This window comes from Mobula hypostoma, chromosome 19 (assembly GCF_963921235.1).
Source record: "Mobula hypostoma chromosome 19, sMobHyp1.1, whole genome shotgun sequence".
NCBI lineage: Eukaryota > Metazoa > Chordata > Chondrichthyes > Myliobatiformes > Myliobatidae > Mobula > Mobula hypostoma.
This window is the reverse complement of record NC_086115.1, coordinates 21,777,538-21,793,551: the sequence shown is the minus strand read 5'-3', so window position 1 is coordinate 21,793,551 and position 16,014 is coordinate 21,777,538. Positions and strand designations below refer to the sequence as shown.

Below are 16,014 nucleotides of genomic sequence, written 5' to 3'. Positions count from 1 at the left end.
TTGATAGATTCTTGATTAGCCAGGGCATGAAAGGATATGGAGAGAAGGGAGGAGGTTGGAGCTGAGGGAAAATGGATCAGCCCTGAAGAAATGGCAGAGCAATGTCAATAGGCCAAATGGCCTAATTCTGCACATATATCTCATGGTCTTATGGCTCTGACATATGCCATAGAAAAAAGGGACCTGGGAATACAGGTCCATAGAGCCTTGAATGTGGCATCACAGGTAGATAAAGAGACTTTGTGGCACATCGGCCTTCATAAATCAGGGCACTGAGTACAGGGGTTAGAATGTTATGTCGAAGTAGTACAAGATGCTGGCGAGTCCCAATTTGGAGTACTGTGTGCAGTTCTGATCATCTACCTACGGAAAAAATAAATAAGCTTGAAAAATTAGTAAAGAGAAAATTTGCAAGGATGATGTTGGTGGGACTTGAGAACCTGAATTATTGGAAAAGGTTGAACATTTTAGGGCTTTGTTCACTAAAGTACAGAAGAATGAGAGGAAATCTTAGGTGTACAAAACTGAGGTGTATAGATAAGGTGAACACAAGCCCCTCTCCCCTCAGGTTGGGTGAGCCAGGAACCAGATGTCACAGGTTTAGCATGAAAGGGAAAATATTTGAGGGGGAACTTCACTTAAAGGGTGGTATGATGGTGGAATGAACTGCCAGTAGAAATGGTAAAAGCAGATTTAGTTATAAATTGAGGAACCTGAATAGGTACATGGATATGAGGAGTTTGGACAGTCACAGTCTGACAGGACGAGGCAGAAGATCAGGTCAGCATGGACAAGGTAGGCCAGAGGGTCTGTTTCAGTGCAGTAGGGCTCTAGGACTCTTCAGCTGTTTGAATCTGTGACCATCCTTCCACAAGAGAAAGTCTGCTAATGACTACTCAGATTAAACTCCATTCTCAGCTGCTTCATCAGATAAACCAGCCCATATCTGCCTGCAGTGAGACCTAAAAGACATTCATGGGCTGAGCTGTAATTGGCAGGTAACACTTCTACCATAAAACAGCCCTACAATGGGCATCTTCAAATAGAGAGAGTCTTAACACCTACCCTGGATATTCAATGCCATTACCATCCCAGAGTCCCCATCCTCAATATCCTGCAGGTCAGCCTGACCAGAAACGCAAATGGACCAGCACATTAATACTGTTGCTACAAGAGCATGCCTGGGGTTGGGTGTTTTGAACCAATGACTCATCTTCTGACACCAGAGCCATTTCCCCCATCTATAAAACATAAATCAATAGCATGACGAATTACTTTTCACTTGCCTGAAGGAATGCAGTGCTAAAAATACACAACTGGATAATACTAAGAACAAAGCAGCTCATTTGACTGGTATCCCACCTGTCAGACTAGACAACTCAGATGCATTAATGTTCATGGTCTTCTGCTGCAGTAGCCCATCCAATTCAAGGTTCAACAAGTTGTGCCTTCAGATACGCTCTTCTGCACACCACTGTCATAACGTGTTACTGCCACCTTCCTGAAGGCTTTAAACAGGTCATCCTTCGCTGACCTCTTTCATTAACAAGGCATTTTCACCCACAAAACTGCTGCTCATTGGACATTTTTTGTTTGTCTCACCATTCTCTGTAAACTAGAGACTAGTGTGAAAATCTTCTGAGATCAGCAGTTTTTGAGATACTCAAACCACCCTGTCTAACACCATGGTCAAAATCACTTAGATCACATTTCATCCCCATTCTGACATTTAGTCTGAAGAACAAATGAACCTGTTGACCATATCTGCATGAATTTTATGCACTGTCATCGCCACATGATTGGCTGATTAGATATTCTAATTGACGAGTAGGTGTACATAATAAAAGTGGCCATTGAGGGTATACTGTCTACAGAATGCACTGTGGTTAATCATAGCTACTCCAACAGCACCTCCCATTCCTGTGAGCTCACAAACTAAGTAAAACAAGGGCAGCAGGTATGTGGAAATATCATATCCTGCAGGTTCAGAATCAGGTATATTCTGACTGATGTAGGTCCTGAAATTTGTTGTTGATTGAGAAATTGAATCACCATTTTACCATCATCACCAAGTCTAATTTCTGGAATGCCCTATCAAACAACACTGTCCGAAAGCTTTTACTTAAAAAAAACCAGCTCACCTCCATCCTAAGCACAGTAAAGCGTGGCCTTGCTAACCATGTTCAGATCACAAAAAGTAAACACAATTTACACTTCCTACGGACTTTCACTTTCTCTTCTTTCACTCTCCTTTATTACTCTCCCTTTGATTATCTCAACAAAAGATGTGTGTCGTTCAGTCTCTCCAGGTTTCTATCCTATTATAAACCTTTTCATTTTTTGTCTTTGCCTTTCTCCCTTTCTCTGTGATGTTGGTTCATTGCTAGCTTTCTCCCATTCCAATGCAAAGCCCTTGACCCGGAACATTAACTATGCTTCTCTCTCTGGAATTCTGCCTCTTCTGTATTTACAGCATTTCTGTTACTGTCCATATATCAAAAGTAGAAAGTAGAATTCAAGAAATTGGAGTTAGAATTATAAATAAACTGAAATAAGGAAGAAGGCATTTATTTTGATTATGGAAGTAGCTACATTGAATAGGTAGGCTGAAAAATTTTACGATGAGTCATAATGAGCAATAGCACAATGAGGTAAACTTGGTAAATTTTATCACTGGGAACTGTGAGCACTGAATTGTTACATCCAAGGCTACATATAAAAGTTATAGGAAAATCTGCTCCAGTGAAACAATAAGGAAATTCTGGCACATCACTGAAAATGAGGTCCAGCTTAGCAAACCTACTTTCTCCTACTGAAATTAGCCTTCCTCAAAAGAAACATATTTTTCCACTGATTGTGACCAGGCATGGGAGAGGAAAAGTCAACAGACACTCAATATAGTGGAGAAACAGTTTGATGCTATGTGAGCAAATACAATGTTCAAGAATTATATACATAGTAACGTGTTAAACAAGTATCAATGACAGCTCTAATATTTTGTATTTTTAACAAAGAGAATACAAACCTTCCACAGGCAATTTGTGTAATTACATATCCCATCAATTCAAAGACTTTCCTTGGGTTTATTTCATGGTTTGTGCTGTTGTGCCCCAATTGGCCATAGCCTCCAGCACCAAATGTAAACACTCCACCTTCCTGCAGAGGAATGCACAAGTTTTAACTATTTTTTGAAAATGGTACGCAATATTCAGAAACAGTAGGGCACATGGTGCATCAAATCTGTACTACAATATAGCAAGAGTTCTCTCAGAATAAGAGGAATATCAATACAGTTTCAGTGTTCTCCCCACTCCCACAATATTTCAAACAATGTAATTCCATCTTGAATGTCAGTAAGACCAAGGAATTGATTGTGGTCTCCAGGAAGGGGAAGTCAGGGGAACACACACCAGTCCTCATCAAGGGACCAGCAGTGGAAAAGATTAACAGTTTCACAAAGCTCCAAGGTGTCAACATTCTAAAGATCTATTCAGGGTCCAACATATTGATGCAATTACAAAAGCGGCACAACAAAGGCTGTACTTCATTAGAGTTTGAGGAGACTTGGCATGTCACCAAAGACTCTTGCAAATTACAACAGGTATACCATGAAGAGCATTCCAACTAGTTACATCATCATCTGGTATGAAGAGACTACTGCACAGGATCAGAAAAAGCTGAAGTTGTGGACTCAGCCAGCTCCGTCAGGGGCATTAGCCTCCCCAGCATCAAGGACACCTTCAAAAGGTGAGGCCTCAAAAAGACATCCATCATTGAGGACCCCATCACTCAGGACATACCCTCTTCTCATTGCTACCATCAAGGAGGAGGTATAGGAGGAGTCTGAAGACACACACTCAATGTTTCAGGAGCATCTTTTCCCCTCTGCCATCAGGTTTCTAAATGGACAATGAACCCATGAATACTACCACATACATACACACACACACACACACACACACACACACACACACACACACACACACACACACGTTGTTTAAATTATGAGAACAAATTTCACAACATGTGAACAAGTGCCAGTGACATTAAACCCAATTCTGAATAAACTGAACAACCACACCACTGAAGTATAGAACTCCAAACTGACAGCCATCTAAGAATATCATGGCTATGGAAAAGAAATTCTCCTAAGTGGTCTATTCTGAATTGTTAGGGAGGCGAGTATAACTAGAAGGTGTAAAAGATATATGGATCAGAAAGATTTGGAGATGTATGGACCAAATGCTGACAAATGGGACTAGCTCAAGGAGACATCACAGCAAGCATGGATGAGGTGGTCACAGGCTTGTTTCCATGCTGCATTGCTCTTCAAGACTCCATGATGAGATAGCAACCAATATAAAGTTTGTAAGCTACTTTTTAAAAAATATATACAGGTTCCATAGTCTCCATTTTTTCTGATAAGCATTTCCCATGTTGCTGGAAAATGGGAAATGTGTTTTGATAATTTGTTGGAGACATAATGGCAAATTTAGCAATTGGGCTATGAAACAGAAAACTCATGTTACACAAGTCACTATCCATTCTGTTGATACAACTGAAAACCACAAGACCATAAGACACAGGAGCAGAATTAGGCCATTTGGCCTATCAAATCTGCTCCACCATTCAATCATGGCTGATCCTTTTATTTTAAAAATCTCCTCCTCAACCCCAGTTCCTGGCCTTCTCCCTGTAACCTTTGATGCCATGTCCAATCAAGAACCCATCAATCTCTGCCTTAAATACACTCAATGACCTGGCCTGCACAGCTGCACGTGGTAACAAATTCCACAAATTCACCACCCTTTGGCTAAAGAAATTTCTCCACATCTCTGTTTTGAAAGGGCGCCCCTCTATCCTGAGGCTATGACCTCTTGTCTTAGACTCTCCCACCACTGGAAAAATCCTCTCCACATCTACTCTGTCCAGGCCTTTCAACATTCAAAAGGTTTCAATGAGATCCCCCCAACCATCCTTCTGAACTCCAGCGGGAATAGATCCAGAGCCATCAAACGTTCCTCGTATGATAAATCTTTAATTCCTAGAATCATCCTTATGAGCCTCCACTGAACTCTGTCCAATGCCAGCACATCTTTTCTAAGATGAGGGGCCCAGAACTGTTCAAAATACTCAAGGCGAGGCCTCACTAGTGCCTTATAAAGCCTCAGTATCACATCTTGTTCTTGTATTTTAGACCTCTTAAAATGAATGGTAACATGGCACTTGCTTTCTTCACCACCGACTCAACTTGCAAGTTAACCTTCAGGGTGTTCTGCACAAGGACTCCCAAGTCCCTCTGCTTCTCAGATTCCTGGATTTTCTCCCTGTTTAGAAAATAGTCTGCACATTTATTTCTACTACCAAAGTGCATGGCCATGCATTTTCCAACATTGTATTTCACTTGCGACTTTCTTGCCCATTCTCCTAATTTGTCCAAGTCCTTCTGCATCCTATCTGTTTCCTCAGCACTAAGTGCCCCGCCACCAATTTTTGTATTATCTGTAAATTACAAAGCCATCTATTCCATCAACTAAATCATGTATATACAGCATAAAAAGTGGTCCCAACTAGTCAATGGCAGCCAACCAGAAAAGGATCCTTTTATTCCCACTCACTGCCTCCTATCAATCAGCCAATGCTCTAACCACGTTAGTAACTTTCCTGTAATACCATGGGCTCTTAACTTGGTAAGCAGCCTCATGTGCGGCACCTTGTCAAAGGCCTTCTGAAACCTAAATATACAACATGCACAGCATCCCCTTTATCTATCCTATTTGTAATCTCCTCAAAGAATTCCAACAGGTTTGTCAGGCAGGATTTTCCCCTGAAGGAAACCATATTGACTTTGTACTATCTTGTCCTGTGTCACCAAATACTCCATCACCTTATCCTTAACAATTGACTCCAACATCCTCCCAAACACTGAGGTCAGGCTAACTGGTCTATAATTTCCTTTCTGCTGCCTTCCTCCTTTCTTAAACCCCTCCACTATGTAAATTAAAAATACAGTTACTACCTTTGTAAGAGCAGCAGTGTGATCTTCACCACAGCAAATGTAGACAATCTTTTGTGTTCGTAGGGATTTAAGCCGGGCAGGAACATATCTGTCTGGGATTAAAATATTTCCAATAAAGAGGTTTGAACAAAAAGGAGGGTTCTGTTGCTAGGAACTTTGATTTCAAAATTTAAATTGAAAATCTGTAAATATATAAAAGCTCCAAACACACTTGAGAATTGGCTTTTCCATGAAATGTAGCTGATCCTAGTTTTGCTGAACAATTTCTTTTTAGTTTGAAATCTAGTCAATTAAAATGCATCACATCTAACTCTACCCCCCTCCCCCCAACATACCAATATATCAGGGTCTAATCTTTTGAATTTCTGTCATCAACTGAGACATCAAACTTTTAATTTTGATAATTAAACAAGTTCATAAGTCTAGTAAATAATAACATGAATAATAAACTGCATATCTGAAATTTTTAGATAAGAGAAGCCAGCTGGTTCCAGTAGATAACAATACAGTTAATTATAAAAACAACACTGTAGAGACACTAATTGTTTCCCTTCAAGTAAGAAGATTAGTGCTGCATGTAAAATGTACATATTACTAACATATTTAAGAGAAAATTTGACAATTAAAGTCCAAAACAAGATCTGGTTAGCCTTCCCTTTAGTCATTTTTCATTAAATTGTAGCAAATGTTCCATAACAATTATTTGTTGGCTTCTTACTTTATCACCGCTAAATTTCATAACACTCACCAATTTCATCATTCAGGCCAAGTTGGCCAAATTTGTTGGATCCCCAACCAAAAATAGCCCCTGAGATTGAGAGTGCAAAACTGTGCGCTCCACCTGCTGCAAGCTGAACAAAAGGAACACCATTTAAAGATCTAACTGGCTGCGGCGATGGTTGCTTTCCAATATCTCGACCTAATCCCAGCTGCCCATTCTTATTCTGTCCCCATGAGAAAACTTGACTTCCTGAAAGAATTAAGAACAAAATAAACTAAGAAAATATAATGCATTATATTAGTTACTTTCCACAACGTGCATTTAAACAATATAGTAATAGTGGCATGCATTTAAAATATATCGAACAGTATTGAGAAAGGTCTGGTTGTGATGTCTTACAAACGAGTAGTTATCTGTAATTTAACATGTAGAAACTAGCAACCATGTGCCAGACATCAAGTTTTCAACACAAAGATTTTGCTTTTTGGAAAGAGTATCACCAAGTAACAGAACTAATTTCCCTTTGTCATTAACTAAAACAGCATTCACAGTGGCATCTGAATTAATAAACAGTGTATGCTCATTACGAGAATTTTTGGTTAAGAGCAGTAATACACAAATTAAAAAAACAGTACCACTTATTAACACTATATACTTTTACTTAATATATACTGTATTGGTTTATTACTTTCACATACACCAAATACACTGAAAAGCATTGATTTGGAGAGAAGATGGCGGCGCGATGGCAGCGCGCACGGCATCTCCAGTGATGACTATCTCTTATCTGTCAAGTAGGGGACCATGCACAATTCTGATTTGATGGAGACAGACGTGAGTGCATAGCGGAACATCTGGAAAACTTCTGAAATGTCTGCTTTGCTACCGCTGCTACTGTGTGGTAACCGGAACCTCTGGAGCTGAAGGCCTCGAAATCCTTGGCTTTGCGTGTTTCAGCGGCCGGGGAGAGGTTGAAGGCGCTCGGCAGAGGATGGCGCTCCGGAGGCTGTATCGGAGAGGCTGCTCTGAAGCTCGGAGTTTTAGGACGGATGGACTCAGGGTCGGCTGCTTCCAAGTTATCGGCAAGTTGATGGTGCCTGGAGGTTTATGGCAGGGAGATTCTCCCTTTTGCCACCTGCTATTGGGAGTCGATCGACTCGGGGACGTTGAGACTTTTTTTTTTACTGTGCCTATGGACTGTTCTTCATCAAATTATGGTATTGCTTTGCACTGCTGTAACTATATGTTATAATTATGTGGTTTTGTCAGTGTTAGCCTTTGGTCTGTCTTGTTTTCTGTGATATCACGCCGGAGAAACACTGTATCATTTCTTAATGCAGGTATGCATTTCTAAATGACAATAAAAGAGGACTGAGTGTTCTCATTATCTAAAAAAAACAATGCAGGTCATAAGTACACTGAGATAGTTAAAAGGAAAATAGAACACTGAATAAAGTGCAACAGTCAGAGAGAAAGTGCAATGCAGGTAGGCAAATGAAATACAAAAGCCACCACAATGAGATCAAAAGTTTATCTTTCAGTGCATGAGAAGACTAATAAAGAGTCTGATAGCAGGACAGAAGCTGTCCTTCAGCTTGGTGGTATGTGCTTTCAAGCTTCTCTATCTTCTACTCAAAGAGGGGAGAAGAGAGAATGATATAATTAGGAAGGGTCCTTGAGTTTGTTAGCTTCTTTCTCAAGACAGCTGGAAGTGTAGACAGAGTCAATGGAGGAGGCTGATTTGGGCTGGTTTCATAACTCTGCAATTTCTTGCGATCTTGGGCAGAGAAGTTGCCACATGAAGCTGTGATACATCCGGATAGGATACTGCACAAATATTAATGCCAGTTACTATTTAATAATAAATAACATTTTTCTCATATACTCAAATGCTACAACAAAGACTCAAGTTGTAAGTACCTCTTCATTTACCATGAACCTGTCCTCTTTACCAGATTTTCATGACTTATTCTATTACTTCCTTTCGCCATACTATAGAAATAGAATGTGTTCCAAACTCCATGAAAACCAAGCAGATGATATTGCAGAGAAAAGGACAAATTGACAAATGGAGGTAATGATCCACATATTTTAATTTTGATGGAAGCAAGTAAACAGAATATTTATTTCTCAGCTACATTTAGCACAGAGGTAGGCAGTTAATTGATGTGACTTGGACTAACTGGCAAATAAAACTGACGAATATGCACTGCCAAAATCTTTCCTTACCTTTCGATAAAGCAAGAGAATGATGATAACCACAGGCCACTTGTACTATCTGTACTTCTACCAAAGCCTTTAAAGTCCTAAAGGAAAAAGACTAATATAAATGTTAAAGCTCGAGCTATTCAGGACACCGTGGCTGGGAGCAGTTGCTCACAACATTATGCTCATAAAAGCTTGTGAAATAAATAAAGCAAAGGATTTAAAAACAAATACTCAGTCGAAATACATGGCCAAGCATAATCAGGAGATAAATAATGGCAAAATAGTTGGAAGAGCGGAGTGGCAATAATCATAACAAATGCTACAAAATAATTAGAGCAGTGCAAATAAAGGAGATATAACTAAAAATACAGAATAGTAAAGATTACAAAATTCTAGCTACAGATTTGTTATACAGTACTTAATGGGGAGCTGGTGTAGGAAATAAAAGAAATATGTTATTCAGAGATCAGGGATGGAAGTTAGAGAAGAATAAAGTTAAAATAATAAGCATAGCAGTGGAAGCAATGAATCTCCATCTTACACTTAGGGCACTTTTCTGGAGTGATATTCTTTAGAACCAAAGGGATAAGATTTGATAATGAGTAACAAACTAGCAGTGGTTAACAATTAGGCTGTAGAATAGCATCAAGTATCTTTTAACCTGACTCCATTCAAACTAATACTTCAAAATGACTAACTTTAAAGGAATGAAAAACAGCTGAAGGGGTCAAATGCTTAATTTTTTTTTAAGGAGTGAGTGAGCGAGTGCGCGCGCATGCGCGCGCACACACACACACACACAAAACTGCAAAAGCCTTAAGGCACGCTAGATTTTTTGTTTTTAATGTTTAATCTTTTGCATTAGTGTATCAGTAGAAAAGAGCAAACTTTAGGTTTCCAAACATTAATTTTCCAAAAAAAGGTTAGAGAATTTTTTGTATTTCATCAAAAGAAAGTAACATATTAATACACCACTTTTCAATAAAAAAAATTTGATTACTTTGTAGGTATATAGTCCAGTGCACAATTAAACAAAAATAACATACAGGTGCTTATGATCTGTGACATAATGAGTTGAATGAAGTAAACTGATTAACTGAAACAGAAACAGGTATAGAAAAGTCAAACTAGGCTAAGGACGACCAAACTGAAATGCAAGGGTGTGGCATATGTGACAGTTTAACCTTCAGATCATTAATTCTTATACCATGGCAAAAGTGAGGACAGCAACAAGACACAAAGCGGTCACCCTGAGTCAGCAAGGTCTCTCCCAAGCAGAAATTTCAAGGCAGACAGGAGTTTCAAGATGTGCTGTCCAAGCTTTTCTGAAGAAGCACAAAGAAATGGGCAAGGTTGAGGACTAGGAAACTGAGTACAGCTGACGAGAGATGCACCAAACTGATGCCCTTTCTAAATCACATCACCTCTAAACTCACAGAAACCACTGGAACAAAGTACACCCATCCATGGTCAGAAGTGATCTTGAGTTGCTGCCAAAAAACCACTTCTCCAAAATGGAAACAAAGCCAAGAGACTCACCTATGCACAAACACACAAGAACTGGGGTGCTGACCAATGGCAGCAAGTGCTCTGGACTGATGAGTCAAAATTTGAAAATTTTGGTTCAGACAGGAGGCAGTTTGTCCATAAAAGAGCTGGAGAGCGTTACATGGAAGAGTGTCTGCAGCGAACAGTGAAGCATGCAGAGGCTCCCTGCAGGTTTGGGGCTGCATTTCTGCTAATGGAACTGGTGATCTGGTCAAAATTAATGGAATCTTCAATGCTGAGAAGTACAAGCAAATTCTCAATCACACAATACCATCAGGGAGATGTCTTTTCAATCCGAACTTCATTCGCAGCAGGATAAGGACCCCAAACACATGACCAGGATTGTAAAAGAACTAACTTCTATGAAAAGAACATGAAGAAGCTCTGCAACAGATGATGGCCTCCACAGAGCCCCGAGGCTGTCTGGGATTACCTGGAGAGACAGGAACAAGCGAGACAGCCAAAATCTGTAAAGGAACTGTATCAGATTCTCCAAGATGCCTGGAACAATCTACCTGCCAATTTACTCGTAAAACTGCACAACTGTGTACAGGATTGATGCAGTTTCAAAGGCAAGGGTGATCACACCAAATATTGATTTTTTTTTAACTGTTTACTGCTCTTCATAGTTTTTTTGATATTTGGAGATATTTCATTTTGAAAGCAGCTTTGCTTTACATAATTTTTATATATATAGGTGCCCAAGACTTTCCCCACAGTACTGTACATATACACACATCTAGAATGGAAACTTAAAAACATTTTGCTAACATACAAAATTAATATACAATTAAAAGGGCAAATTTCAATTGTATAGCTAAGTAATTTTTTGTTAATTGTTAATTGTGATCATTTTATTTTGAAGCTTTTTTTATTATTAAAGAGGAGATTAATTTATCCACTGTTAACAGAGAAAAGAACTGAAAAGAACACAATTTAAATCTCCATGACATTATTTCTATTTCAGGATACTGAAATAGGTGATGTCTAATCATAAATTTTCATAATTCTCTACACTGGGGGACTAAGTCTTTGCAGAGGAATTGTTATGTTATTTAAAGTATATATCAGGAAACTACTGAGTTGGTACTTGCTGTTAAAAAAGGTCTTATCTAAGAAAGTGATCAAGGAGTTAATAACTCCATAAAATTGAATTGTACTAGACTCCTTACCTGGGAACTCGGACAAATTCTTCTGTTGTAATCAAACCCAACTGACCATCTTTGGCAAGGCCCCAAGCGAATACTTGGCCATTATCATTTAAAGCTAGAGTATGCATCTCACCACATGAAACAGCAGTAATATTCTGAGCATCCAAAGCGACAACTTGTTCTGCACATCAGAATAAAATGTAGGTTAGCAATCTTTTTTGTGCAATTTTAAAACTCATCTAATCATATTTTGTTAGAATCTGAACGAAATGCAATTCCAGTTAGTTCAGATTCTGGCAAAATATACGATTACCTGGGATTTATACAAAGATCACCTCATTAACACAAATTATTTTTCAGCCACGTGTAATAACAATTAGTAACTTACCCAGGATGTTTCTCTTCATTAATTGATACTATCCATTATCCTAGCATAATTGGCTTTTTAATAAGCAAATTATATTTCTAACTTAGACAACATTTTGCTTTGTCAAATTGATGAATCACTTGGAAAAAGTCAACATGCCTGCCTTTTCTACTTCAGTGAATAACCTTGCAATGTTTTTCCACACCTTCCACTTAGTAGCCCTCTCATACAGCTTAGAAGCGTGTTTCAGTACAGCAACACGCCCCTTTGGCCCATCTTGCCCATGCCAATGATGATTATGTATACTAATCCCACTTCTCTGCATAAGGCCTGTATTCCTCTACATCCTTACTATCTAAACACATTCTAAATGTTGTAACAGTTTCAGCCTCCACTACGTCCTCTGTCAGTTCAGTCGAAATAATTAACACCCTCTGTGTGAAAAACTTGCCTCTCAGATCTCCTTTAAATTTCTCCCCCTCCCCTTAAACCTGTGCTCTATAGTTCTGGATTCTTGTGCCCTGGAAGGAAGTTATTGATTATCCATCCTATCAATGCCCCTCAATTTTATGAAGCTTTATAAGGTCATCACTCTGCCTTCCACATTCTAGTGAGAATAAACCCTTATCCAATTCCTCCTCATAGCTACATCACTTATTCCTGACAACATCCTGTTGAATCTCTTCTGCATACTCAATTTTGTTACCATATCTGTCCTGTAATGATACGACCAAAACTATACACAATATTCTAAGCAACACACATAAAAGTTGCTGGTGAACGCAGCAGGCCAGGCAGCATCTCTAGGAAGAGGTACAGTCGATGTTTCGGGCCGAGACCCTTCGTCAGGACTAACTGAAGGAAGAGTTAGTAAGAGATTTGAAAGTGGGAGTGGGAGGGGGAGGGGGAGATCCGAAATGATAGGAGAAGACTGGAGGGGGAGGGATGGAGCCAAGAGTTGGACAGTTGATTGGCAAAAGGGATATGAGAGGATCATGGGACTGGAGGCCTAGGAAGAAAGAAAAGGGGGAGGGGGGAAGCCCAGAGGGAGAAAAAGGAGAGAGAGGAAAAGAATGTGTGTATATAAATAAATAATGGATGGGGTACAAGGGGGAGGTGGGGCATTAGCAGAAGTTTGAGAAGACAATGTTCATGCCATCAGGTTGGAGGCTACCCAGACGGAATATAAGGTGTTGCTCCTCCAACCTGAGTGTGGCTTCATCTTTACAGTAGAGGCGGCTGTGAATAGACATATCAGAATGGGAATGGGACGTGGAATTAAAATGTGTGGCCACTGGGAGATCCTGCTTTCTCTGGCAGACAGAGCGTAGGTGTTCACTGAAACGATCTCACGCACATCTGCTCTCACTCCATCCTCCTGCCACCCCACTAGGAATAGGGTTGCCCTTGTCCTCACCTACCACCCCACTAGCCTCCAGGTCCAACATATAATTCTCCGTAACTTCCGCCACCTCCAACGGAATCCCACCACTAAGCACATCTTTCCCTCACCCCCACCCCCCGGCTTTCCGCAGGGATTGCTCCCTATGCAACTCCCTTGTCCATTCGTACCCCCCCCCCCCATCCCTCCACACCGATGTCTCTCCTGGCACTTATCCTTGTAGGCGGAACAAGTGCTACACATGCCCTTACACTTCCTCCCTCACTACCATTCAGGGCCCCAGACAGTCCTTCTAGGTGAGGGGACATTTCACCTGTGAGTCGGCTGGGGTGATATACTGCGTCCGGTACTCCCGATGCAGCCTTCTATATACTGGCGAGACCCGACGCAGACTGGGAGACTGCTTCACTGAACACCTACGCTCTGTCCACCAGAGAAAGCAGGATCTCGCAGTGGCCACACATTTTAATTCCACGTTCCATTCCCATTCTGATATGTCTATCCATGGCCTCCTCTACTGTAAAGATGAAGCCACACTCAGGTTGGAGGAACAACACCTTATATTCCGTCTGGGTAGCCTCCAACCTGATGGCATGAACATTGACTTCTCAAACTTCTGCTAATGCCCCACCTCCCCCTCGTACCCCATCCATTATTTATTTATATACACACATTCTTTTCCTCTCTCTCCTTTTTCTCTCTCTGTCCCTCTCACTATACCCCTTGCCTATCCTTTGGGCTTCCCCCCTCCCCCTTTTCTTTCTCCCTAGGTCTCCTGTCCCAGGATCCTCTCATATCCCTTTTGCCAATCAACTGTCAGCTCTTGGCTCCATCCCCCCCCTCCTCTCTTCTCCTATCATTTTGGATCTCCCCCTCCTCATCCCACTTTCAAATCTCTTACTAGCTCTTCTTTCAGTTAGTCCTGACGAAGGGTCTCAGCCCGGAATGTCGACTGTACCTCTTCCTAGAGATGCTGCCTGGCCTGCTGCATTCACCAGCAACTTTTATGTGTTGCCTGAAATTCCAGCATCTGCAAATTTCCTCGTGTTTGCACAATATTCTAACCAAAGTTTTGTAAAACTGCAATATGATGTCCCAACTCCTATACTCAATGTCTCAGCCTATCAAGACAAGCATACCAAATGCTCTTTTCAGTACCTACCCATTAGTGAGATCACTTTCAGGGAGCTGTGGACTTGCACTCCAAAGAACCTATTTACTCTATGTGTCCTAATAGAATTTGACATTCCAAAGCATATTACCTCACATTTGTCTGGATATTATCACACTTGCCACAGCTCCGCCTGATCTTCCAAATGATCTATGTCCCACTATATCCTTAGACAACCTTCTCTTTACAAAATTTATCATGTCGCTGACATTTTCATTCGTCTTTTATATATTCATTTACATCCTCAAAGTCTCCCTCTATCACTGAGTGTGATGTCATTGACATAATTGTTCCCTCAGACAAATCTTTGATGTAAATTTTGATAACAGAGGCCCAGGCACCAATTTCTGCGGTACTTACCGGTCATATTCGTATTTTATGGTTTCTATCTGATAATTTTTCAATCCATGCTAGAATAGTAACTCTAGTGTTTTATACTCTTTGTTCAGCAACCTCCCACCTAGCATCTTATCACATGCCTGAGAATCCCCTTCATCTATTCCATTAGATAAAGCCTCAAAAAAAAACTCCAATATATTAAGTAAATGGGATTTCCCTTCCATAAATCCATGTTTACTCTTTTCAAATATGTTATTGTTTTCTGTGCATGTTTCATATGAAATGTTGCATTTTGGGAAATCAAGTGTCAAAGGAGAGCACTTAGCTAATTGCAGGATCATTAACTGCACTGATATACAGAACGATCCACGGCTCCTTGAAAGCAGCTACACAATTCCATAGTAATAAAGGCAGCATATGGCATGTATTCCTTTATTAATCCAGGCTGCCTGGAATAGAGGACATGCGCAGAGAGGAGAGGTTGAACAAAGTCAGATTGTTTCTTCCGGAATGACAGAGGATGCAAGGAGACCTTATAAAAGATTACACGGGGTGGACAGCAAAGTGATTTTCCTCAATTATAAAATGTCTAAAACAAGGATGCATATTTTCATTTATTGTGAAGTGAGGTAAGTGCAAAAAGATACACAGGGCAAGTCCCTTTCCCCCACCCCGCAATGGAGAAAACAGAACAATGAGTGCTGAGAAAGCACAACCAGCAGTAGTGATGGAAGCAATTTTGAAAGGCTCTTAGACAGGCACACAAATAAGCAGAGAATGAAGGGATCTTGTTTAGGTAGAAGGGACTAGTTTAGTTAGGCATTTATTTACTAGTCTAATTAGTTCAGCACAGCATCATCGGCTGAAGGACCTGTTCCTGTACTGTTCTATGTACTGAAATGATAACACCTAGGAATTTAAAGTTGCTGACCCTCTCCACCTGATCGTGCGATGAGAACTGGCTCATAGATCTCCTCTTGAACTCAAATATCAGCTCTTTGATCTTGCTGACATTGAGTAAGAGGCTGTTGTGGCACCACTCAGCTAAATATTCAATCTCCTTCCTATATGCTGATTCGTCACTACGT

The 16,014-nt window shown here is 40.4% G+C and overlaps 1 protein-coding gene across 2 annotated transcripts in view; it reads right to left on the bottom strand.

Moving 5' to 3' along the window:
* herc4 (HECT and RLD domain containing E3 ubiquitin protein ligase 4) overlaps positions 1-16,014 on the bottom strand; it is a 118,459-nt gene that overhangs the window by 92,661 nt on the left and 9,784 nt on the right. Inside the window, exons 3-8 of one of the 2 annotated variants that reach the window (XM_063071529.1) lie at positions 11,669-11,828; positions 8,970-9,046; positions 6,768-6,989; positions 6,020-6,111; positions 3,026-3,156; positions 1,066-1,241 (exon numbers count right to left, since the gene is read on the bottom strand). In XM_063071529.1, coding sequence (XP_062927599.1) covers positions 1,066-1,241; positions 3,026-3,156; positions 6,020-6,111; positions 6,768-6,989; positions 8,970-9,046; positions 11,669-11,828 — 858 coding nt within the window. The remainder of the gene's footprint in view (positions 1-1,065; positions 1,242-3,025; positions 3,157-6,019; positions 6,112-6,767; positions 6,990-8,969; positions 9,047-11,668; positions 11,829-16,014) is intronic. The other variant, XM_063071530.1, reaches the window with a different exon arrangement.